This window comes from Erpetoichthys calabaricus, chromosome 3, assembly GCF_900747795.2.
Source record: "Erpetoichthys calabaricus chromosome 3, fErpCal1.3, whole genome shotgun sequence".
Lineage (NCBI taxonomy): Eukaryota > Metazoa > Chordata > Cladistia > Polypteriformes > Polypteridae > Erpetoichthys > Erpetoichthys calabaricus.
In genome coordinates, this window is record NC_041396.2 from 253,672,990 (window position 1) to 253,697,775 (window position 24,786).

The 24,786-nt window shown below is 38.3% G+C and overlaps 1 protein-coding gene across 2 annotated transcripts in view; it reads left to right on the forward strand.

The window, feature by feature from the left end:
* The window catches only part of tafa3a (TAFA chemokine like family member 3a), a 324,761-nt gene that overhangs the window by 268,607 nt on the left and 31,368 nt on the right, over positions 1 to 24,786 (forward strand). For both annotated transcript variants that reach the window (XM_028798088.2, XM_051925649.1), the window contains exon 4: positions 5,042 to 5,191. In XM_028798088.2, the coding sequence (XP_028653921.1) occupies positions 5,042 to 5,191 (150 nt within the window). The remainder of the gene's footprint in view (positions 1 to 5,041; positions 5,192 to 24,786) is intronic.

Here is a 24,786-nt window from a genome sequence, read left to right on the forward strand (position 1 = left end):
TCACTGGAAAGGCAGCCTGGCAAAATTTCTCTAAGGGCACAGAAATGACTCATTTATGAAGCAACAGAGGATCTCAGAAGAACATCCAAAGAACTGTAGGCCTCTATGGCTAAGTATTAATGACTCCACAATAAGAAGGAGACTTAGTAAGAATGGGATTCATATGGGTGTAGAAAGGCAGAAACCTCTGATATCCGAAAGTAACATCAGTGCTCGCCATGCATTTGTAAAGAAACACCTGGATGATTCCCAAGCCTTTAGGAATAATGTTTTATGGATGGGAAAGTCAAAAGAAGAAACAGAGTCTCCTCTATCTGGTATAAAGTTAATACAGCATTCAACAGTAAGGACATCATACCTACAGTAAAACATGGGAGTGGTAGTGTGATGATGTGGGGATGGCTGCTTCCTCAGGAACTGGAAAACTAGCCAAAGAAGTAACCATAAATTCTATGCCTTACCATAATATTGTTGACCAGGATGTCCGTTCATTTACTGTGGCCTAAATCTGAAGTGTTCTTGGATTATGCAGTAGGGTAATGGCCCAAAACACAGAGTCTACAAATTGAATGGCTTAGAAGAAGCAAACTTAAACTGTAGGAGAAGCGTAAAAGATGCTGCATCAGGACCTGAAGCAAGAAGTTCAAACTCCAAAATTCTCCAGTGTATCTGAATTACAGCAGTTCTGCGAAGAAGAGTCAGTTAAAATTCCTCAATACTGATATATTAATAGCAGCTAACCATTTTTCTAATATTGTAATTTGGCTAAACATTTGAGCCCGTTTATTATGTAAAATTTGAAAAAGGGCCCTGTAGGACATATGACATTCAGGTAAAATCCACTAAAGCATATAGTGGGTTAAAACTGATACGAGGGACATGGCAGTGTTGAAAATTTGTAGCAGGTGTACAAGAATCCGACATTTGGTAACTTTTTTGCATTTGTAAAGGTAGAGTAGGTGCTAAAAGCCTTTACATTTCTGAGCTGAAAAGGTGACATCTAGGTTATTTTTCATTGGTGGTGGACAAATAAGCTACTCAAAATCCATCCAACCATGCATCCATTTTCCAACCCGCTGAATCCAAACACAGGGTCACGGGGGTTTGCTGGAGCCAACCCCAGCCAACACAGGGCACAAGGCAGGAACCAATCCCGGGCAGGGTGCCAACCCACCGCAGAACTACTCTAAATGGAATAGGAAATCTATTAAAGTCAATGGTGGGTCAAAACTGACCTGAAAGAAATGGGAAGATAAAAGTTTAGTGGAATCTTTACAAATTATGGAATGTGTGATTTTTGAACTGTTCCTTAACTGGGGAAAATGTAAGTCACACAGTTTTGTCTAGAACAGATGAGATTTAAGGTACTTTTAAAGATTTCAAACACAAAACCGGGTCACATTTGACTCCAAGACGTTGTCAGAGTTAATGATATCTGAGTTTATGTGGTACTATGTATGTGTACTTCCACTACACTGCTGACAATGCACAGAAATAAGGAATTATTGTTAAAGGAGGATGTTTTATAGTTGGTAAAATGCTAAAGTCAGATATGACAATAAAATCAAGAATGACATCTTTAATAACTGCTTTTTCACTGTACATGGTTCAGCTTTTTTACTGAAATACACCTTCTTCTGACAACACTCTGTTTAATGTCTAATGTCAGCGGTACCGGTATGAATTTCTGATGCTGTATTAAATATGGCCCATCTCAACTACTTATAATAATTATCTGCCTTTTCTTCAATAGTCATCTTCTTTTGAAGTTCTGATTAGGTCTCATTGCTTATCTGATATGATTTTCAACCGACTAAGCAATGAATGGAATATCTGACAGCAGCAACAGTCATCTTTGGTTTAATTTTGTCAGTTTAAAATAATCAGTGCAATTATATAAGGCCTCTCAAATGATATTCACAAACAGGCAAGTGCAAAAACTGCCTCTGTTTGTGGCCTTAAACAAGTCATTTAATCATTTTACCTTGTGTTAAATGAACTGTTCCTTTAAGGATATTTAGGTGTGATTAAAGATACAAACTATAAGGACTGTCAATAGCTCTATTGTTGCTATTTTTAAAATCAAAGTGACTGGAAGTCCCTTTAGTTTAGGGTGTAAATGTCGCAGCCATTGCTTGTGCAAGTCTTCCATGTACTTGCTTGGTTCAGCCCAGTTTTCTGTAGGTAAATGTTTTTCCTTTATTTTCCAAAACATCCATCCACCCATCCATTATCCAACCCGCTATATCCTAACTACAGGGTCACGGGGGTCTGCTGGAGCCAATCCCAGCCAACACAGGGCGCAAGGCAGGAAACAAACCCCAGGCAGGGCGCCAGCCCACCGCAGGTCGCGCACACACACACACCAAGCACACACTAGGGACAATTTTTTTTTAAATTTTTATTGATTTTATTGAAATCACACAACATTCTATACAAATAGATCAATTTTACAAGAATAGGATTGACGACGAATCAACCCCCATCCCTGAGATGGAGAGCATGGGCAACAGAATAAAACTTAAACCTAGTAAAAATAAGCAAATAGATAAATTAATACTTGAATATAGATAAATGGAGAAGTAAAAGAAAAAAAAGAGAATAGGGAGAGAATCTGCTTCCTCAGTGTTTAAAAACTAACTCTAAAATGATATTGATTAGATCCTGCCAGGTTTGGACAAATTTCTGCACAGATCCTCCAAGTGAGAATTTTATTTTTTCAAATTTCAAATAATATAAAACATTAGTTACCTACCGACTTAAAAGGGGAGAGTTAGGATTCTTCCAGTTGATCAAGTCTACGTGCCAATAGTGTAGTAAAGGCAGTTACAGTTTGTTTGTTCTTCTCCACTTTAAGCCCATCTGGAAGAACACCAAACACAGCTGTTAGTGGATTAGGAGGGATTGTGACACCAAGGCTGTCCGAAAGGCACTTAAAAATCTTGGTCCAAAATGATGTTAATTTGGTGCAGGCCCAAAACATGTGACCCAGTGAGGCTGGAACTTGATTGCAGCGTTCGCAGGTTGGATCTTGCTCTGGAAACATTTTGTACAAAAAGAGATCCTTTTCCCATTGTCCTCTTGGATCTTTGAAAGGGAGGGACTGTAAAATAATTTTATATATTGCAGAAATGCTGTCTGAGTCCTTGAATCTAAGCAATATTTTTCCAGCTTAGAGGGAGGTGGGAGATGAGGAATATTGGGCAGGTTCTGTTTAACAAAGTTTCTAATTTGAAGATAGTGAAAGAAACGTGTTGCTGGAAAGTTAAATTTAGAATGCAATTGTTCGTAGGATGCAAAGACATTGTCTATGTACAGATCTCTAAGTGATTTAATCCCAAATGTTTTCCAGACATTAAAAACTGCATATGTTTGCGAGGGTTGAAAAAGGTGGTTCCACTGATAAAAGATTCTCTATCTTAAGATGCTTCCTACATTGGTTCCATATTCTGAGCGAGTGAAGCACAATTGGGTTGTTAGTGTATTGACGATAACTTGCATTTATTGGGGCGCAAAGCAAGGAATATAAGGATGAACTGCAGGATTCCATTTTTATTGCAGACCAAGCCTGCATATGTTCATCTATTTGTGTCCATGTCCAGGTGTTAATATGTTCTATGTTTGCTGCCCAGTAGTAAAATTGAAAGTGAGGTAGAGCCATGCCACCTTCTGCCTTTGGCCTTTGTAGGGTCGCTCTTTGGATACGTGGATGTTTTGAATTCCAAATAAATGAGGTTATGGTTGAGTCTAATTTCTTAAAGAACGATTTATTGATGTATATTGGAATATTTTGAAATAAAAAGAGAAGCTTAGGGACAATTTAGAATCGCCAATGCACCTAACCTGCATGTCTTTGGACTGTGTGAGGAAACCCACACAGACACGGGGAGAACATGCAAATTCCAGGCAGGGAGGACCCAGGAAGCGAACCCAGGTCTCCTAACTGCGAGGCAGTAGCGCTACCCACTGTGCCACTGTGCCACCCTTTCCAAAACATATGCATGTTAAATTGTCAGACAGATGAAAGGTAGATGTGATTGTGTGCTTGAAAGGGGGACTCGGCCTCGCTGATGATATTGTGGGCATCAATACTGGCTCTCTGGAATAAGCAAGTTCAGAAAGTGATGGGTTATTTCTTGCATTTCTGTTAGACATACAGTACTGTGCAAAAGTCTTAAGCACTTTAGATAGTTCTCAAAAACTTTGTGTCAATTTAAACTTTCTAGGAAGTATATTGATTAATTAAAACCATTTATGATGTTATTTTTGAAAGCAATTCTGCTGTATTTTCACGTATGCCAAAGACTTTTGCACATTACTGTGTTTGTGTTCAGAACCAAAATACCATACTATACTAAACAATTTTAAAAATGAAAAACAGAATCAGGTAAAGATTTGGGAACACCACAGGTGACCCCATTTAATGTCCAATGAAAATGAAGGAAACATAGCAAATGAATGTACATGAATGCCACTAGCAACATTAGGCTCTTTGCAGCCTTTTAATGTTGACTTCCTTTTGGGAGAAGATCCTTCTTGATCAAAATCCTGGTCAACAATGACATTGGACTTCCTCCAGTTTTTCTAATGGATGACGCAGAAGAGGTGGGGCTGACAAGCAGGGAGAGGAGGTGACGTCAGTAGTCGTCTAGAGGGTTCTTCTCCATTCTTTGGCAAACAGAATTTGTGTTAGAGGTTGTGTGACACCCAAACCACTCCCTGTAAGTGAACCCAATACCATGCAACACGCCCAATGCTCTTGGGCTTCACCGTAATATACAATAATTTACTAAGTTTATCATGCATTGCTACACAAATATGTATGACTGTAAGAGTCACTTAATCTGTTGTTGATCCTAACATATTTATGAATTATAATAATAAATTCTGATCTGGTGAGTTGTCTAGGGAAAAAGTGTTTGCCAAATGTGTGATAATAATAATAGTAATGTATTGGGTTATATTTTGATGTGCTATGCTTTATAATAAAATATGCCTTATTCACTTTACCTATCATGATTTTTGTTTCTTCACTTGCCAGTTCACGTTAAAGCTGGAACCTGTGAGGTCATCGCTGCCCACAGATGCTGCAACAAAAACAAAATCGAAGAGCGATCTCAGACTGTCAAATGTTCCTGCTTTCCTGGACAGGTGGCAGGGACGACGAGAGCTGCACCCTCCTGTGTTGACGGTAGGATTTACTATTTTATGTTAACAATTTATGCAAGGGGCAACAAAGACCTCCAGCTTTGTCAGCACTCAGAGCCAATTGTGATGACTTTGACTTTGACTTTGAAATGATTTGAAAGATGCTCACTTTTTATGCAGTGGAATTTTGGGTCCATATGTCTAATATTTTAATTCATCATGAAATGGTCTAATTTCAGTATATTATGAGGGAAGTGGAGATGCAAAGACTTATTATTTTGTCATACCAGGAGAGGGGTTCTTTCCGTAATATTTCTGAAACCATTTTGGTGATGTCCCACCACACATCAATTATATATTTCTGTTCATTTTTTTAGCCATTATGTGTTAGAAATATAAATGAAATTCAGAGTTAGGTATGGGCCAGGGCCTACGTATTACAGCAGCACTGGGCACGAGGCAAGAATAAGTACTGGACTGGGCACCAGTTAATCACAAAACCCTCACCCATGCACTGATCTAATTTGAAATGACTAGTTAACTTAATCTGCTTGTGTTGGACAATGTAGGAAAAAAGCCTGAGTACCCCATGGAAAACTCATCCAGACCTGGGGCATACTACACATTGTGGGATACGGTCCTGACACAGACAGGCCGACACCGTGGGTTTGAACACCAATACACGTTTATTCATATTTACAGTGAAACACAGCACACAACCCACTTTCACCCCCAAAGTCCAGGCCTCTCACAATGCCTTTCTCTCTTCAGGTCAGCCTCCACTCCTCTCCTCCCGAGCTCTGTCTTTCTTCCTCCCGACTCCAGCTATCGAACGGAGGGAGGCAGCCCCTCTTATGTCCACCCGGATGTGCTCCAGGTGCCTCCCAATGAGCACCTGCCGGCACTCCCTGGTGTGGCAGAAGTGCCGGCTGTGCACCCGGAAGCACTCCCTGGTCTTCTTCCCCCCAGCACTTCCGGGTGTGGTGGAAGTACTGAGGGCCAGGGCTCCTCAGGCATTTGGGCATCCCCTGGCAGTGACCATGGGCCCCTATAGGGTCCCCAGGGCGGTCGCCCCCTCGTGGTCTGGAGGAGGTGTACTCCCTCCTCCGGTCCTTCCGGGCATCCCGGCTAGGTACCACCCCCAGCCGCTCGCCACAACATGCAAACAACATACCGAAGACAACCAGATGCAGGATTTGACCTCAGGATGCTAGATCAGTAAATTGTAGTGCTACCTGTTACAGAGCTGTGATATAAATACATATATGTACATAAATAAAAAAAAATTGTATGGAATAGCAGAGAAGTCTATGCTTATGGAAGGTATTTGCCCAGACTATAAAGAACTGAAATACAGTTTAATCTACCAGTAGGGCCTGCTCCAGTTTACAAATTTTCTTCCAAGTGGTCAAAGGTCCTTGAAGACTTTGCTTTAGCTGTAATAAGTTAGGCTATATCCCCCCCGCCCTTCTATATCTGTTTACTGCTCTAGCTCTTCTTTTCCACAAATATGCTGCTTTTCCGTTTTTTAAATCCCCTGTATTTTACAATGCCTAGGCTTCTCCCCTTAATGCCAATGAGTTTTTGCTTTTCGCCCTCTCCCATTATTCTCACTGCAGACATCATAAGATTTGCTCTTTTAGTGTGAGATGCAATCAAACAGTTAGACTCATGAAGGTTTAAACAAGGGAAACAACAAGTGCAGACAAACAATGAAAATAATTATTCCCATGACCATTGCTACATATTAAAATTAAAGTTGAAGAAAAACATACTGTATCCATTAAACAATTTATGTTGTAATCTCAAATGACAGCTGGTAATATGACCTCCTGAAGTGTTCCATGAATCAGTCTTCTGCTAATAATGCTCTGCAGATTGACTGCTAAACCAGAGTACAATGCAGAGAGTGTTAGACAGCATTTATGACAGGCAGCTGTTTACCCAGCATCCTTCACTCTGCTACTGGCTATTGACATCAGTCCAGTCCACACTTTCTTGCTTTGTCTTTGTGGGTTTTCCATTGGGTACTCTGGTTTTCCCAAAAAAAAAAACATGTGTGTTGGGTTAATTGGCCATTGTATTCTACCCCATGTTAGTGTGTAGATACATGATTGGGCTCTGCTATGGATGGTCATCTTGCTCCACTGGTTTGAGCCTTATGCTTCATAGACTCCAGGCTCCCACCACCCATAAAGTGGATTAAATGGGCTTAAGAATATTGTGTTTTTAGCTTGCATAGATGAGCTGCAACCAAAATTGATATTTCTGTGTTTTCTTACCTTTTTATTCAATTTTACAATTTTTTTAATTGTTAATATATATGTATGTGGTAAATTTCCAGAACCCATAAAAATGTACTATTATTGTTACTGTCATCCTCTTTAATAAAATCCCTTTGTGTGTCCAGGTATCTGTGTGTGTGTGTCTTCTGGTGAAGTGCGCATGCGCGGGGCACGGTGCGATGTGTGATATTAGTGTCAGAGAAAGTTAGAGACGTTTTATGGAAATACAAACCAGTATTACTGCAAGAAGAAATTAAAGGTACACAATTCAGTGACGCATATTACAGCCACATACAAGCCAGTATTACTGTCAGAGGAGATTAAAGGCATATTACTGACGCGCACACTTGTATTACCGCCAGAGAAAATTAAAGGTATATTACGGACGTACAGGCCAGCGGACGTACAAGCCAGTATTACTGTCACAGAAAATTAAAGACACACAATACACAGCGGCATCCCACGAAGAACGGTCAGCTCAGCAAGTAAACATCAACAAAACAAAGGCTGAAAGAAAGAAAAATACAACCAACAAAAAGAATGAGGTCAAAGTCCCTTGCCATTTAATATAGATTGTTCCTACTAATGTTTATGCACTACTGTTCTAGCACCCGTTATTGTAACGGGCTAAATGACTAGTTATAAAATAAACTCTAACTTTAATCATTGAATGTGAAATGAATTGGTAATTAATTGGTAATTAAATTTGAGTCCTGTTTGTGCTGTCTGATTACCAAATAATGTTCTCCATGATGTTTGCCCCAGATGAAGTGACACATAAGGTAAAAGTCACAGAATTTTTTTTTCAATCCAAATACTTATTTTTGCATTAACCCTGTAAAGAAATCTAGTGAAATGATATCTGGAACCCAGGAGATCAGGAGACTGTCGAGTCTCTTCTAAATTTGCCAGTTAAGGACGCTTTCATTCACAGGATGGTGAAAGTATTAAAGGAAATGTGATGTTTCAGCATCTATTTTGAAAAACAATGTTGGCACCATGCTCTCCTCAAAGGGTCTTTTCAGGGGAAAAAAAGACTGTTCTGTCAAATTGAGGTAACTGCATGAAGTATTAAGAAAGTAGCATGCAATATTCAACATCGCACAATCACAAGTACACGCTATTAGACACTATTCAAAAAGATGGTGATGAGAAACAGGTTTGTGTTTCTTTTGGCATGTCACCACTATTAAAGTGTATTAGCACACAGGAGTCAGTCCCTATAACATCTGTGCTTGAACCAGTGTCCAGTTTTCATTCCTACAATTTACTGCCTCCTGCTTGAATGTCTATCTGAATCAGACATGGAATTATTTCTTGGTTTCCATCTTTACTGAGTCAATTCAGTAATTCCCAAGACTTTTCACAGGAATGTAAGAAATGCAGTGTTTAGATAATTTTAGTATTTTTCATGTTGAAGTTATTTCTTCACAAATGTGCAATATATGCATTTGACAGGAGCAACTGTGTTCTAAAGTTAATTGCTTTTATATAAATTTACATTGCAGTATATGAGGTACAAAGGAAAAACTTAAAAACGTACTAAATATGTTTATTTTTCAAGCCAAGACATTGGTCTGCATATTGTTGATTACAGACATGTTGTGAATTAGTTTATAGATGTGTTTTAGCAAAAAACACTCTGATATGAGATTCAGCCACTTGTGTGTGCTAGCACAGCACTTAGCCTTCCTGCGCAACAACCTTTCACCCCCACCCGGTGCGTGGTTTCCTCCCTACTAGACCAAATCACAGTAAACTTTTCATGCCACATGGTTGGGTTTGATTTGATTTATTTCCGTATTCACATAAAAATTTGCACAAGTGAATGGAGAATGTATCCTTACCACGATAGAAATAGCACTAGGAATATGTGATAAGATGAGTATTTCCAGATCCCTTTTCTTGTCACAAACATGGGAGTCACAGATCAATACTCGACAACTGTCTTGGGTTGGAAAATGGATGTTTTTGAAAAGTTTTTCAAGCTTTTTGTCTGTGCCTCATACCCTCCCTTGGTGGACAAGATATTTTTTTGTTCTTTTATTTTATAGAAAGCACTTAACTTTAGAACACAATTCTGCATGGTAAATGCATAAATACTATGTTTGTGAAGATATAATCGTGATTTAAAAAAATGCCTAATTTACCCTTTAATTTGTCTCCCAACCATTGTTGGGTAACCTTAATATTTATTCACACATTAACATTTGCTGTTATGCAGTTCCTTCCATATCTTCCTGTCCTCTACATCTTGTTCTGTTACACCCATCACCTGCATGTCCTCTCTCACCACATCCATAAACCTTCTCTTAGGCCTTCCTCTTTTCCTCTTCCCTGGCAGCTCTATCCTTAGCATCCTTCTCCCAATATACCCAGCATCTCTCCTCTGCACATGTCCAAACCAACGCAATCTCGCCTCACTGACTTTGTCTCCCAACCGTACAACTTAAGCTGACCCTCTAATGTACTCATTTCTTATCTTATCCATCCTCGTCACACCCAATGTAAATCTTAGCATCTTTAACTCTGCCACCTCCAGCTCTGTCTCCTGCGTTCTGGTCAGTGCCACCATCTCTAACCCATGTAACATAGCTGGTCTCACTACCATCTTGTGGATCTTTCCTTTCGCTCTTGCTGATAACCGTCTGTCACAAATTACTCCTGACACTCTTCTCCATCCATTCTACCCTGCCTGCCCTCCCTTTTTCACCTCACTTCCACAATCCCCATTACTCTGTACTGTTGATCCCAAGTATTTAAACCACCTTCACCAACTCTACTCCCTACATCCTCACCATTCCACTGACCTTCCTCTCATTCACACACATGTAGTCTGTCTTGTTCCTACTGACCTTCATTCCTCTCCTCTCTAGAGCATATCTCCACTTCTCCAGGGTCTCCTCAACCTGCTCCCTACTCTCGCTGCAGATCACAATGTCATCAGCTAACATCATAGTCCATGGGGAATCTTGTCTAATCTCATCTGTTAACCCGTCCATCACCATTACATTAAAGAAAGGGCTCAGAGTGGATCCCTGATATAATCCCACCTCTACGTTGGATGCATCTGTCGCTCCTACCGCAGACCTCACGACTGTCACACTTCTCTCGTACATATCCTGTACAACTCTTACGTACTTCTCTGCCACTCCCGACTTCCTCATACAATACCACAGCTCCTCTCGTGGCACCCTGTCATATGCTTTCTCCAGGTCCACAAAGACACAATGCAAACTTCTTCCGGCCTGCCTTATACTTTTCCATCAATAATACATAATAACCTAAAAATAATTTATAAAATATGCATAGATATATGCATATCACTGTACATTTCATTTTATGCTTAGTTTCTTGTTTCATTGCATGTTATTTTGCTATATTTGTAATTGATCTATAACACTCTAGCTTTGCAAGTCAAAGTTTTCTCTATTCAGATTAACTGAACTGGATTGAAGGATTTCTTTGCTTTACCCAACAGGGTCAAAACCATTTTTCGCTTATCTTGTTTGTCTGAGTTCTTTTGAAAGATTGTGGTTATTTAAGCCACTTGCTAATGAACCCCCTAGTTCATATGACTTCTTAGTAGCTGTTCCTTGTTAATTGTCACTATTTGGATACAATGAATAATTGCAGCACATAATTAAACTTGTTTAATTGGCTGTCCTTTTTCACTTTTTGTTCTGTATTCTGAATGATGCTGCAATGTGTGATTTGTATTTTTTGTCACAGAGCTTAATACAAGGGAATCTTATTGTTCATTTTACTTCTTTCTTTTTTGTTTCCCAGTGGAGTTTGTTCCTTTATGTACCCAAATATTGATAATGAAGAAGGAGCAGTGTTTCGATTTGAGGAGAATAGAAGCACAAGGTTACATAGAGCTGTTGAAGCTACCTAAACACACCAATGCAGTGAAATTAAGCTATGAACTTAAAGATGATTCTATATTTTATTTATTTATTTTTTATCTGTCATTATAAAGATTGGGCTATAATGGATATTGAGCAGTGGATAAGGAAAAATTTGTTTGTCCATGCTTTTTCTTTATAGATTAGCCGTACTTTGAGTTTGTCGTAGCAGTAATCTGAGGTATTTCTTTAATATGTATCATGTTGAAAAACAACTAAATAATATATTTTTTTATAAATATAAGAACAGCTGACAGTGAGAAACCATCATTTAACACCATAGGCTTCTGGTGTGTGTCACATGTATAATCATCCTCCTGTAAGAATAATATGGATGCCGACTCTTGTGACACCATGACTTTTTTTTTCTACTGTAAAAGGTCATCGAATTAGTGTACAGATCGTTTTATACACTGTAACCCATTGCATTTGCTCATGATGACTGCTCTTAATTTGGCTAAATTGTTACAGAAGTACTTGGACAGCATACAGGCCTGGGCAGATTTGTGCAGATGAAATTTAATGTAAGTAAATTTAAAGTATTACATGTAGGACGTAAAAATGTTAGATTTGAATACATAATGGGAGGTTTGAAAATTGAAAGTACACCTTAAGAGAATTACCTGGGAGTCATAGTGGATTCCTCACTTTCTACGTCCAGACAGTGTTCAGAAGCGATCAAGAAGGTTAACAGAATGTTAGGTTATGATGTGCCAAGTAGAAAAGTGAGGTTTTGCTCAATTTTTATAATGCACCAATGAGGCCATAAATTTGTTCAATTTTGGCCTCCACATTACAAAGAAGACATAGCAGTCCACAGAGGAATGACAAGGCTTTCTCCGAGACTAAGATGTATGAGCTATGAGGAGAGATTGAAGGAGTTGAACCTTTTTACTTACGATTGAAGTGTTTAAAATTACAAAAGAAATGAGTACAGTAGATCCCTAAGCGCTATATAAATGTAATGAATTATTATTATTATTATTATTATTATTATTATTACTTTAAAATTAATTCTGCAACAAGAACACCGGAATACCATAGGGAACTTGTTAAGAGAAGATTTTGTACAAATACAAAAGTTTTTCTTCACGCAAAGAACCATAGACTCATTGAATAAATTACCAAGTAGTGTGGTGGAGAGTAGGACATTAAGGATCTGACTTGATGTAATTGTGGACAATCTAGGTGAACAAGATGGATAAGCTTGTTAGGCCAAATGACCTGTTCCTTCTCACAGTTATTCTAAAGTTCTAGTTTTGAGTCAAGGTTGCCCTACTGTACATTATATCTCATTTGGATGTGAAAAAAAACCCACATAGACAAATGGAGAGTGACTGAGGTAGAAATTGAACCTGTGACCTTGAAGGCAGCAGCAGCAGGTCTTAAACTTGGAGGAACAGCTCATATGAGAAGGACCTAGGAGTCATAGTGAAATTGTCACTATCAACATTCAGACAGTTTTCAGAAGTGATTAAGAAAGCCAATAGAATGTTAGGGTGTATATCACAATATGTGGGGTACAAGTCAATGGAGGTTATGCTCAAGGAATTCTGTGTTAAGTATTGGTCTTCAATTTTAAAAAAATTAGACATAGCAGCATTAGTGGAAGTCCGGAGGAGAGGTAAGAGCTATTAGGAAAGACAGAATGAGCTGAATCTTATTGGTTTAAGCAGAGTTTAAGGGAAGACATGACTGAAGTGTTTAAAAATTATGAAAGGAATTAGTACAATGGATCCCAGCTGTTACTTCAAACTAAATTCTGCAAACACAGGGACATGGTTAGAAACTTGTTAAAGGTAGATTTCACACAAAAGTTTTTCTTCATGCATAGACCCAGAGACATGTGTGATCAATTGCCAAGTAATGTGGTGGAGAGTAAGGACTGTTAGGACCTTTAAGTCTCAGCTTGATGTTATTTTGGACATCTAGGTGAAAAGGATTGACAAGCTTGTTGGGCTGGATTGCCTTTTCTGATTCAGTTTTCTACTACCACCTTGACTTTTGCAGTCAGCATATCTCATTTTTAAATTTGTTTTTCATTTTCTCTTGAACCAATACATAAACATTATATACGTACAAAAAGGCATGTCCAGCTAATGTCTTTGATTTTGAGTTTAAAGCTGAGGGGGCACTAGCTTGCTTGGAATTCAGTTCTTTTATAGAATAACAATCTGTTTTGTGCAGTAAAATGTCCCTTCCTCTCCCCTTGGAAAAAAAACAGAATGTAAATTTATAAAACTAAAATGAAGGATTGTATTTAGCTTTCTTTTCAACGTTGCACTTATTAGTCGACAGAAAAGTGTTTGGGCAAATAGAACTTACAGTATTACTTTTAAACATACATTTTCTTTTCAACTAGATTATACCGGTGCAGATGCTGTAATCAGAGAGCAGGATGGAGTGGCAATAAATTAAAACACAGTAAATAAGATGATGTCCCACTGTCATTGGCTACATTTCTAGTTGGTAGGCTTTTTCATGATATTGCTGGCAGGCCTCTTGTTCTCCTCATATTTTTATAGTAGCATCCTGGTTTTACTTAATAACAAACAACATCACATTGTAATATCATCCATAGCATCATGTACAACATAAATTTAGAGTTATGTATTATGGTGTATGGAGTACAAGACAAGGGAGGTTATGCTTAAACTATATAATCCTCTAGTGAGGCCTCACCTGGTGCACTGTGTTCAGTTCTGGAATCCATATTACAAAAATGACCTAGCAGTGCTAGAGACAGTTTAGTGAAGAACAACTAGGCCAATTCTGGGACAGAGAGGTATGAGCTACAAAGAGAGAGTGAAGAAATAAAAGCTTTTCAGTTTAAGCAAACAGATTAAAAGGTGGCATGATTGAATTGTTTAAAGTTATGAAAGAAATTCAGATTTTAGCAGCCTTTAAATCTTGACATAATGTTATTTTGGAATCACTAGTTGGATAGGAGTGGCAAGCCCTTTGGGCTGCATGGCCTCTTCTTTTTTAGATGTGTTCTATTTGTATGGATTTTTCTTCATGTACAACATGTGCCTGTTGGATTAATTATTGACTCTAAATTGGCCCCATATTGGTGTGTGTGCATCAAAGGACCTTACAATAAACTAGCGTTAGCCTTGTGCCCAATGCTACTGAAATAAGCTCTGGCCAAATGCAACCCTGAATATGCTATGAAGCAGATCTAATGCTGTTAACTAATGTTTAGTCAATATTCAGTACCCAAACATAGTCAGAAATGGAAACAGAATAGTAAATAGGAATTCTGTGTCAAAATGTGGGCAACATCAGGCTAGACTGGAATCTCATCCTTGTTCTCCCATGTTCATGAAGGGATTTCTCTGGGTTTTTTTCCCAGATCACAGAGATTTGAATGCTAGATAGTTACTATTCCATATTTGGCTGACTGCTTTATTCAAATCACGATTCTTATCATGGATATTTTTGTTAAGAGTAGGAGGACAAGGAGAACATTTGAATTGCTCAGGGTCACAAAATGAGTCAAAATCAGGATTTCATAGTTTAAGATCCAGTATGGTAGCCACTATGCCACACTGGCTAAGTAATGCCTCTTAATCCTTTATAAATTGGACAAGGTTATGCCTAGTGATGGATTGCTGTCCTGACTAGGCTTGGTTCCTGGATAAAATTTGGTTCCATGAACCCTGGCATTGACATAGTACATTTGAAAAATAAATGAATGAATAAAGAATGGTGTGTGAGTGCTGGAGTCCTTCTTTTAAAGATGTAATTTTGAAATGACAGGGTATTTATAATAATGTTTATAATTCAATTCATTTTTATTCAATAAAAGAGATTTTTTTTATTATTGTCAATTCCTTTTGTTTTGCAGTAATGGAAATATCATCTTTTATTGTTTTTTTAAAGCTAGTCTATGCTGGATGTAGGGCAAATAAAAACAGACCTCTGATCTTGAATCTCCTTAGTGTCATATGTGATGGATGATCTACATACTCTAAAAGGAATAAATGGTTTTATTGCATTTTTCTTCTCTTCTCTGCTTTCCTAACAAGAAGAGCACTGTGTGAAAGCTGCCTCCCCCCAGCCCCCAGCCCTGGACGTGGACCCTGTAATGTCATGCTATTTACAGGGTTCTGCTGTTTAACACACGGCTGGGAAGGCAGAAGTGAAAAGTTTAAATTGTCTTAAAGAAAAGCAAAGGCAAATGTCACGAGCAGCCTACTAACAAGACTCAAAAGGTCAGATATTATTCAATTATGCATGCCGCTGGCATAATCAGACAGGGGAGGCTGTACTTTTCCAGGAGATGCACGCTTCTTCACGTTCCGTCACAAAGTTTTCTTTCATATTTCAATTGAACTTTCTGATATTTCAATAAGGTTCATATTTCTAAAGGGCTCACTGAGAGTTGTAGGGTGCTGTCTTTTTTAGCTAAGAGCGGTAATGATGGGTAGTGGGCCACATGAGCCATGAAGAATGCAAGTAAGAAGGTGATGACAAATACAGAATTTACAAGGTAACTGGGGAGATGGTAAACTATTAGCAAAACTGTATTTTTAAAAGAAAAACAAGGATATTGTTAGTTGAATGAAGGGCTAAAAGGAAGTAATGTCTATTCAAAGAACAGGCAATACCTGTATCATCTTTTTCAAGACAGGAACACAACCCTTAAGGAGCTGTTCTTCTGGATTGTTGAATATTCATTCATTCAATTTTTAAAATCCTTTGTCTGCAGACAGCCCAAGCTAATCCCATCAGCATATGTGAAAGACAAGAACCACAGGGCACACAAACATCTGCACACCCTTATTTCATGACTATTCAGTTTTCCCAAATTAACCTTAACGTACTACAATTGTTTGGGATCTGGGAGGAAAGTAAAATATCTTCCAGGATCTGAACCCAGGATTTTCTTTCTTCTTCTATAGGGGTTGCCACAGCAGATCATCTTTTTCCATATCTTCTTGTCTTTTGCATCTTGCTCTGTTATCTGAACCCAGGATATTAGCGACAAAATGTAAAAATAATCATTAGAAAAACTTTTGTAAATAAGTACTTGAATAAATAAATGTTCTATGATCCAGTGACTAGGCATATTAGCATTTAAGAGCTAACTTTATGTTCACTTTTTTGGTACTAGTATTTGGATAACAATATGACATTACCGTTATATTCTTGTTTCAAAGCAGCTACATCAAAGGGAACAATTTTTGTAGGATATTTCGCAAACCACTGACATAACCAGAGCTGCCCCTTCCTACAATCAGATCACAGACTGTGTATGGGGAAGAGGACCGATGAAGTTGGGGATAGGGAGGCCTGTTGGGTTTTTGCAGACCTTTGTGTCTCAGGAGTCGTGCAGGACAGCCAATTGGATTGCATGTTTTTGTCACTTGCTTTATTTGACTTGAGTCAAATAACTCCTCCTACAGCCCTAATTTTAACCCTAGTGTAATGGGGCATATCACTTAGCATCACTGAAGTATAATGCAAAGTGACAACCTCCTCAACGGAGCAGAACTCTGGAGGTCCCTAGCTTGACTCTGTTGGGTGATAGCTGTTTTATCATCAAATTAATGTCATTGACTGTCAATTGTTGTGATCATTTTCTATTAACGAGCAGAGAGATGGCTTCACCAGTCAGGAGAGCAGAAAAGAAAAAAAAAAAAAACAAAACCATGAAGATGTTCAGTTGTGCAGAGATCTAAATCTGTTCGACATCCAATAAGCTAACTAACATTATATCCATTACCAATACACTAAAGCTAGTGATTCACTGGAGTAATGGAGTAATAGCATTATGTGTAATATTTTTGAAATCAAGTGTTTAATACATACGATCTGATGTTACAGTATCTAGCTGACACATGCATGAAGATTACTTCTTACCACCATACAGGCCTCAGGACCTACACAAGTTGTTAAAGGCTGTTAATTTTCGTTGAAATATGAAGGCTCTGAATGTTGTATCGAGGACATGTTTGTGAATTTCACCAACACACAGACAGCTCTCCGGCTTTCTACTTAGATATTGGCTGAATTGTGGGAAAGTGCCTGCAATCAAATACTTAAAGGTAAAAAATCATACAAAAAGAGCAATTAGCTCAGGTTAACTTCAACTGTTGGTTAATTTTATTGGCGGCCAACATTATTGATTTAGTTAATGCCTGATTGCTATCTGCTGTCATTGGAAGGACAAAATGAAGTTTAGATAAATTTCATAAGTGTAGGTGATCCATTCAGATATACATTTTTTAAATATCTAAATATTCAGCTTTATTTTTACCTTGTATTTACTGCATTAAAGTACATTTATTCCATAGTAGTAGTAGTAGTAGTTTTTATTTTATTATTATTATTGGTACTAGTTTTATATATTTCTAGTAGTAATAACAATAGTTTTATTTTATACTATCTTTATTACTAGTGGTAGTAGTATTGAAATTGTTGTTTTTGTATCACATGTCATATGTGGTACTGTTGGCTATATCAAGTACGAAAGAGTAACAGCACACTGATACCCATTGTTGTTGTTGTTATTATTATTATTATTATTATTATTATTATTAATAATAATAATAATAAGGCCTTCATTTATAAAGGAAACAAATCAATTGGTATATCATTGCCATTAAATACCATAGAAGTCCAAATCTATGGGTTGCCCTCCAGATTGTAGCAACCCTTCCACTTACCAGTTTTTCAAAACTTAAGCTCACGACATACTTGAGGTCATTCATGGCACAAGAACGTTTAAGCAGCTTGGCTATCACTTCACACAGAAGATATCATGTGATAACCTCTTAGATAACTTTGCCTTCAGAGAATGTAGATGTGTGCTATTATGATATGCAACAAAAAGACTGGAAAAACCCCAAAACATTCACTTTCAAGTTTTGATTATTTAAGAAAAGTATTTGTATTTGATGTTAAAAGTTATAGTTAAGTTTGTGATGTGTGTTTTTTGATGATTTATTATTATTTATATATTTATTTTTCTAATTAAAGTTGTTATAAGAAATATTAATGTAGTCAATCCAGGTTGGGGCTGGATGGTAGTGGGGGGCCCAATATAATTCTGCTTAGGGCCTCAGTTTGGCTAGAGGTGGCACTGGACATAAACTTGTGCATTGGACTTCCACTTGTCTCAAGATGCACTGAACTTCAATCTTACGTGCAATGACATATTTTCCCATTGTGTATGAACCTTCCGGTATGTTTTGGGATAGCTATAAAAAATTCAGTGCCATGTGCTAGAATCTAGATTTGGTTGAAAGAAGAAAGTGCTGTTAAAGTGGTTAAGTGAGCTGTGCTATGTTTGTTTCTTGATTGGTGTACTAAATACAAAGTACATTTTTATATGTCTGCCACTGGGTGTTACCCTTCATAAGAGGATCATCAGTTCTGTAGTTTTAGCAAGTCGGTTTAGATGAATATTTCATGATATTCCATACCAGGCCTTCAGGACACATTAAAGTGATTTGGCAGCTGTAGAACATATTGACAGGACAGTCATGAAGCAAATTCATCGTTGTACCACACAGTGTATCGGCCTGACCCCACACAAGATGGCAAATACTGACCTTCTAAGAGTGTTGCAGGACATTGTACCCTGTGCATGGGTTAATGATAAAAAAGACCTTTATAAATTCTCTTATTTGGGTGTTAAGATGCCACCAGTGCAACTTGGCATGTATCCTACATAGACTGTTCTGGAGGACTGACACACAATTCCTTCAGGAAAATGAGTTAATTTTGGTTGTGATGATGAAGATGGAAACATTTTGTCACATGTCACTCCACAATATCTGATAGTGGTCAGAAGAGTTTAAATTGGGCATAAGGGACAGGCAGGGTATACGATTTACATATGATATACAGTATTAGTATATGGGGATGGCATCATTTTATTTTCTAAACCAAACCATTCATTGACCACTTGTGCTATGTCTATGTGGGTACTGCCATCCTGTTAAAGTCCACTACTTTCAGTACACAAATAATGAAAAAAAAAATGTACCAGTACAGAACTCATACTTGGGAAGATAGGTGGCACATGATATTCAATGTAAGTAAATGTAAAATGTTACACAAAGAAAATAAAAATATTAAATAAGTGGAAACTATATGGAGTCTCATGTAAGAAAGATTTAAGAGTCGCAGTAGATTCATCATTGACCATTGCAAAGAAGTGATTAATAAGGTTTTATAGTCTGATGAGTTGCGAGGTTATCTATGACTGAATTTGTGAGGCCTCATTTGGAATTCTGTAGTCACTTTTGGTCTGCATGATCCAAAAAAGAGCAGGTTTAGAGCAAAGGGACCAGACTTATTCCAGCACTTTGTAGTGGAAGCAAAAAGGAAAGGCTGAAGGAGGTAAATCTTTTAAGTTTTAGCAAACAGATGTTCAAAGAAGATGTGGTAGACGTGAATCGACTTAGTATGGTAGATGCATCCTGTTAATTTAAAATGTAACAAAGGTAGAAACTGGTTAAGATTACATTTTAACCAAAATTATAAAATTGTACATCACACAGAAAGTCTACTTCGGAGACTTTCAGGTCTTGTCTTGATAATCATATTGCAGAGCCTTGTTAGGTTTATGGGTCTACTCAAATTTATCAAAATTCTTCCCTTAACTTGAATTTAGTCTCAGAGTTCTTATGTATGCATTCCCATGTATATTTAGGGGGCCATGTCAGGAAAATGTAGACAGTACCATAATACAGCCACCAGAACACTTGATTGTATGGAACAAGCAATCAGGCCTATAGAATGTTTGGTGTGGGCCAAACAACTGCTCGTCCACTCACAAGACAAAGATGAAGGTTCTTTCATCTAGCTACATGATTTTTTTCTGCCTCTCAGGAGACCTAAGACTATGTCAGTTAAATTATTTGAACTAAAAAAAAAAAAAAAACGCATTGTTTAGGTATAATCAAATGGTTATGCACTGTGACCCACAGTACCTACCATAGTAAATTTTTTCTGATGAAACCTTAAACTATTAGTGTTAGAAGATCTATCTCCAATCTATGCACGGATATCCCAGTCAAGGTGTTTGTGACACTGCCCAAGATTACCCCTACCTGGTGATGTCTTTTCCTGCAGCTACTAAGCCACCATCACCACTATTCCTCATGAATTATAGGTAATCTGAGTGGTTTTCATCTTTGGAATGTTTTTACTCTACTCTATCACTACTCTCAAAGTCCCTCAAGTTTCTTCTTCCTGCCATGGTGGAAAAAATAATCAGCAACTACGTCTGTCATGCCTTTTTCTACATGACCTTGAATATGATGGGATGTTAATTGCCTAATTATCTCAACAGCCACTGAAATGTCCTTTATTTTGTTACTAGCTGAAGTACCCATCATTGCCTGGGTATCTTTGTAAAATGTGTTAAGATAAGAAAGTAAATATTGATGTATTTTTTAAAATTTTGATCTTTTTGTCATTGCTGGGTGAAATGCAAGTGTCCCATCCATCATCTGCACTATCTATCTGATAAATATTGATTTCTCTGCTATCATGGAGCGAGAATTTGTTGTTTTTGTGTATGATTAGATTCCATAATTGCCATAACTCATTGCTGGATTGGACCAACAAATGCTTCTTCTTTGTATTTCCTGGCTCAGTATGGTGTCACAAATTGATGTTTAAATCCCACATTAGTTAACTTAACATCTACAGTGGGGGGGGGGGGGGGTTCACTGGCATTGCTGCAGGTTTCGGTATTATTACAGGAGACAGCACCAGTGATGGTATTTGATAAAGTTGATTATTCACTTTATTCATTCAGTGTTGATTGAAAATTGTTATAAATCACAATGCTGTATTGGCATCAAAGTCTAAAATTGTAACTGCCTCATTATAAAATGGACTTGAATAAATGTCTACCATATAGAAGCAGTAAATGTTACTAATGCCATCCTCTGTGTTTCTTTTTCTACCACATTCTGAACTGTGACTTGGGGCGCGCTAAAAAATTGTGTTTCATTCTGTTTCATCATGGCTTATCTCTTAGTAACAACAAGGGGGCTCTGCCCCCTGCTCGCTTCGCTCAACCTACCACCGGTGTTGGGTAACCCGAAATACATTGATGAATGTATGAAATATATTGGAGTGTAAAGGTGTAGATGACGAACAAAGGAAGTATATTCATTAATCCTAATGAATGTCCACTAATAGTGGACTCATTACAGAATGCATTGTCAGCTAATTGGCGGAATTGTTTAGCGGCCGTCTGTCGTTCCTTTCTTTGCCATTTATCTATCGACTCTGCTGTTTGAGAGGCGCGTTGTAGGCGCCTACGTTCATTAATTGTATTCAGGCGGGCTCGCCTCTGTATGTCCGTTAGTTGAGATGTTTTGTTTTGGAGCCGTGACTCCTTTGGTTGCGTTGTTTGAGAAGCGCGTTTTAGGCGCCTGCGTTCATTTGGCGGGCTCGTTTTTGTAGCTCCGTTAGTCGAGCTGTTTGGTTTTGGAACCGAGACAGTTTTGCTTCCGCGGTTTCAGACGGGCGTTGTAGGCGCCCACGTCTATTGTTTTTATCCATGCGGGCTCGCTTTTGTAGCTCCGTTAGTTGAGCTGGATCGTTTTGGAGCCGTGACCGTGACTCCATTAGTTATCCGTTGTCTACCGTTAATAATATGGATAATTGCACTTACTGTTAATACGGAGCATTTTCTGTGGTTGTACTGTTAATAATGCTATATGGTTTGGACGTGTGAGGATGCCGTATGTTTAATATGGAGAGTTCGTTTATTCTTATTACCCGGACCATGCTGTGTAGTGTGGACGTTTAGTTCAGAAGTGCGTTGTAGGTGCATGTGCCTTTCGTACTTTCACGCGCTTTCCGTACTATCTTTGTGGACCTGTGGGGCCTTCGTAGCCTCTTCCGTTTGACTCTGGGGTGCAGCGCAGAATCCTCTTTTTTGTGTGGCTGTGTCGTTAGTCGTTAGCTATGGGCGCGTTGTTGCTTCATTTCTCATTCACGTTAGTTGAGCTCTTTCGTTTTTGGGCCGTGACTCCTTCGTTCCCGGTGGATCAGACTTCGCTTGCGGTTTATGAGACGCGCGCTGTAGGCGCCTGCGCACTATGTCTCATGGTCCCATCGCTGTGTACCTGCCTTCTGGTTTACCATTCTCGGTTAGTAATATGGATATGCACATGTATGATAGCTTTGACTTTTTCAAAAATGTAATGTTGTGCTTTGATAAAAAAATGCAGTGTCATCAGTTTTATTTCACAGTTTTGACATGTGTACATAGCACAATGACAAACACAGAGCAGGCCCCTGCTATCATTTTCCTGAATCTTGCTCCATTAGTCATGCAAACAGCAATGCTTCTTATCTCATACAGTTTTATGAAATTGATGCAAGCAATTCCACATCTGCAAAACTCAGTAAAAGGGAGTTTTGGAGTCTGAAATGTTTTTGATGGGTTGAAAGGAAGGGTTTGGCAACATTGTACACCCCATTTGGACCCTTATATATCTCAGAAGAGGATCTAGATATGAATGAGTGTGAAAAAAAAACAACAACTTTTTTGGAAATTCATCATGGCCAAACACAACCCTGGAAGCCAAGTATTCCAGGTACCCAACTAAACCAGGTCTAAAATCACTTGCCTCTGGAAGGAGGTTCAGTCTGCTGTAATGCTGTAATGTTCAATTTCACAATGACCACTCATCATTCTGTTTCCTGGGTCAAGATGATCATTGATGAGAATTCTGGGACTGTTTATGTACTGGTATGACGCCAAAGCCTCCGGAAATTAGACTCAGACATTTTATGTGAGAAGACTATAAATTCTGTACAAGCATCGCTCATCTGCCTCCAACTGAGCAACCTTTTATTTGACAGTTTGATTTTGACGGCTTTCTGAAAGAGGAAGCCGCAACCTTCCTTTTGGGGCAAATGTTGGCATAAAACTTAAATCTTTACATCACAATGTTCTTTTTCAATCCTGAGAGAAATGCTACTTTTTTACTTTCCTCTGTTTTTGACAACCCTCCACAAGAAAATGAAGCAATACCATTCCCGGAGAACTCTAAAACTGATTAATATAGCCAAGTCAAGTATTAATCTGCTGATACAAGTGGCTGAGATCCTCTTAAGGAAATAGATTTTAAATGCATGAAAGTGACTTTGTTATTTTTATATTCAGTGCATTACAAAGCCACCCTGGCCTTACCCTTTTGGATTGTAGGTAAAAAGGACTTAACAATTTGGCATAATTTACAGCTTGTCGGCAAATACAGGCAGCACAGAGAGGCTCCCAAAATTAAAGGAGAAGAAACATGACGGTGTCTGCATATCTAACTCTCATATATTCTACTGGCATGGGCAGAAATTGGACTAATTAAAAAGCTTGGAGATAAAGTGAGGCATCTTTAATTCTTTTGGGATTTGCCTTATTAAGTGGAGAAGAAAACGTTGTAATTGAGCTAACACTGTTAACCCCTTTTAATAAAACACACCTGGGATCTAGAGACGGGCACCTTTGCTGCAGACCCCCCGTTGCCGTGGAAACGGCATTTGGCTTCCTTTTGCTTTTCAACGTGTTTGGGGCTTGATGCTTCACTGTCATTGACAAATCATTAATTGCTTAGTTTATCCTGTTGGTGTAATGGCTGGCTAAACCCACGCTGGCATTACGCACCTCTGACTGAGGGCCCTTTTCTTCCTTTCTTTCTCTTAGTTTAGAATGGGTTTTTAAGCATATCAATGCAGGAGCCAGTGTGATTTTTGACGGCTTCTGCTGACCCCATAGGTGAATATGTGTTCTTAAAGAATGCAGTAACAGTCTTCTTCACTGTGATATGTTGTTTTTAAACTGAACTGGAAAAAATTGATAGAGCCAGCGTAATTTGCTTGAAAGAATCATAAATTGTCATCATAAAGTGTCATGTTTTTTTTCTCTCCCTGTATTCTGGACATCCCTCCCACAACTAAAAGATGTGTATTTCAAGGTGATCAGTAACTACAAATTGCTTCAGTGTAAGTGTGTGACTGCAAGGTAGTATTGAATAATTTAGGGTGGGGTGTGTTTGCATATTTCTTTTGTTTGGATCGACTATGTCTGCTACACCCCTAAAATTAAAAATGAAAAAAGTACATCATCTCTCTCTATATAAAATCCAACGTCTGTCTGTATATCTTTCCGCTTTTCATGAGAGAACTACTTAATGGATTAAGATTTGGTTTTTTTTGTATAATTTGCTTGAACATTCTGATTGACTTTGCAACTTCTCTGATTGCGCTAAGCATCATAGTTCGCTTGCGGCACCGATTTATTTGTGCAAATCTGAGAAAGATGCAGCAGGGAGGGCGGCAGGGCCCTCCTCACTCATGTGCCAGCCTCGGGGCTTATCTTATATCTACTTAGCTAGTGAATGAGAGAACTACTTAACAGATTTAGATTTTTTTTCTACAATTTGCTTGAACAATACAGTTGATTT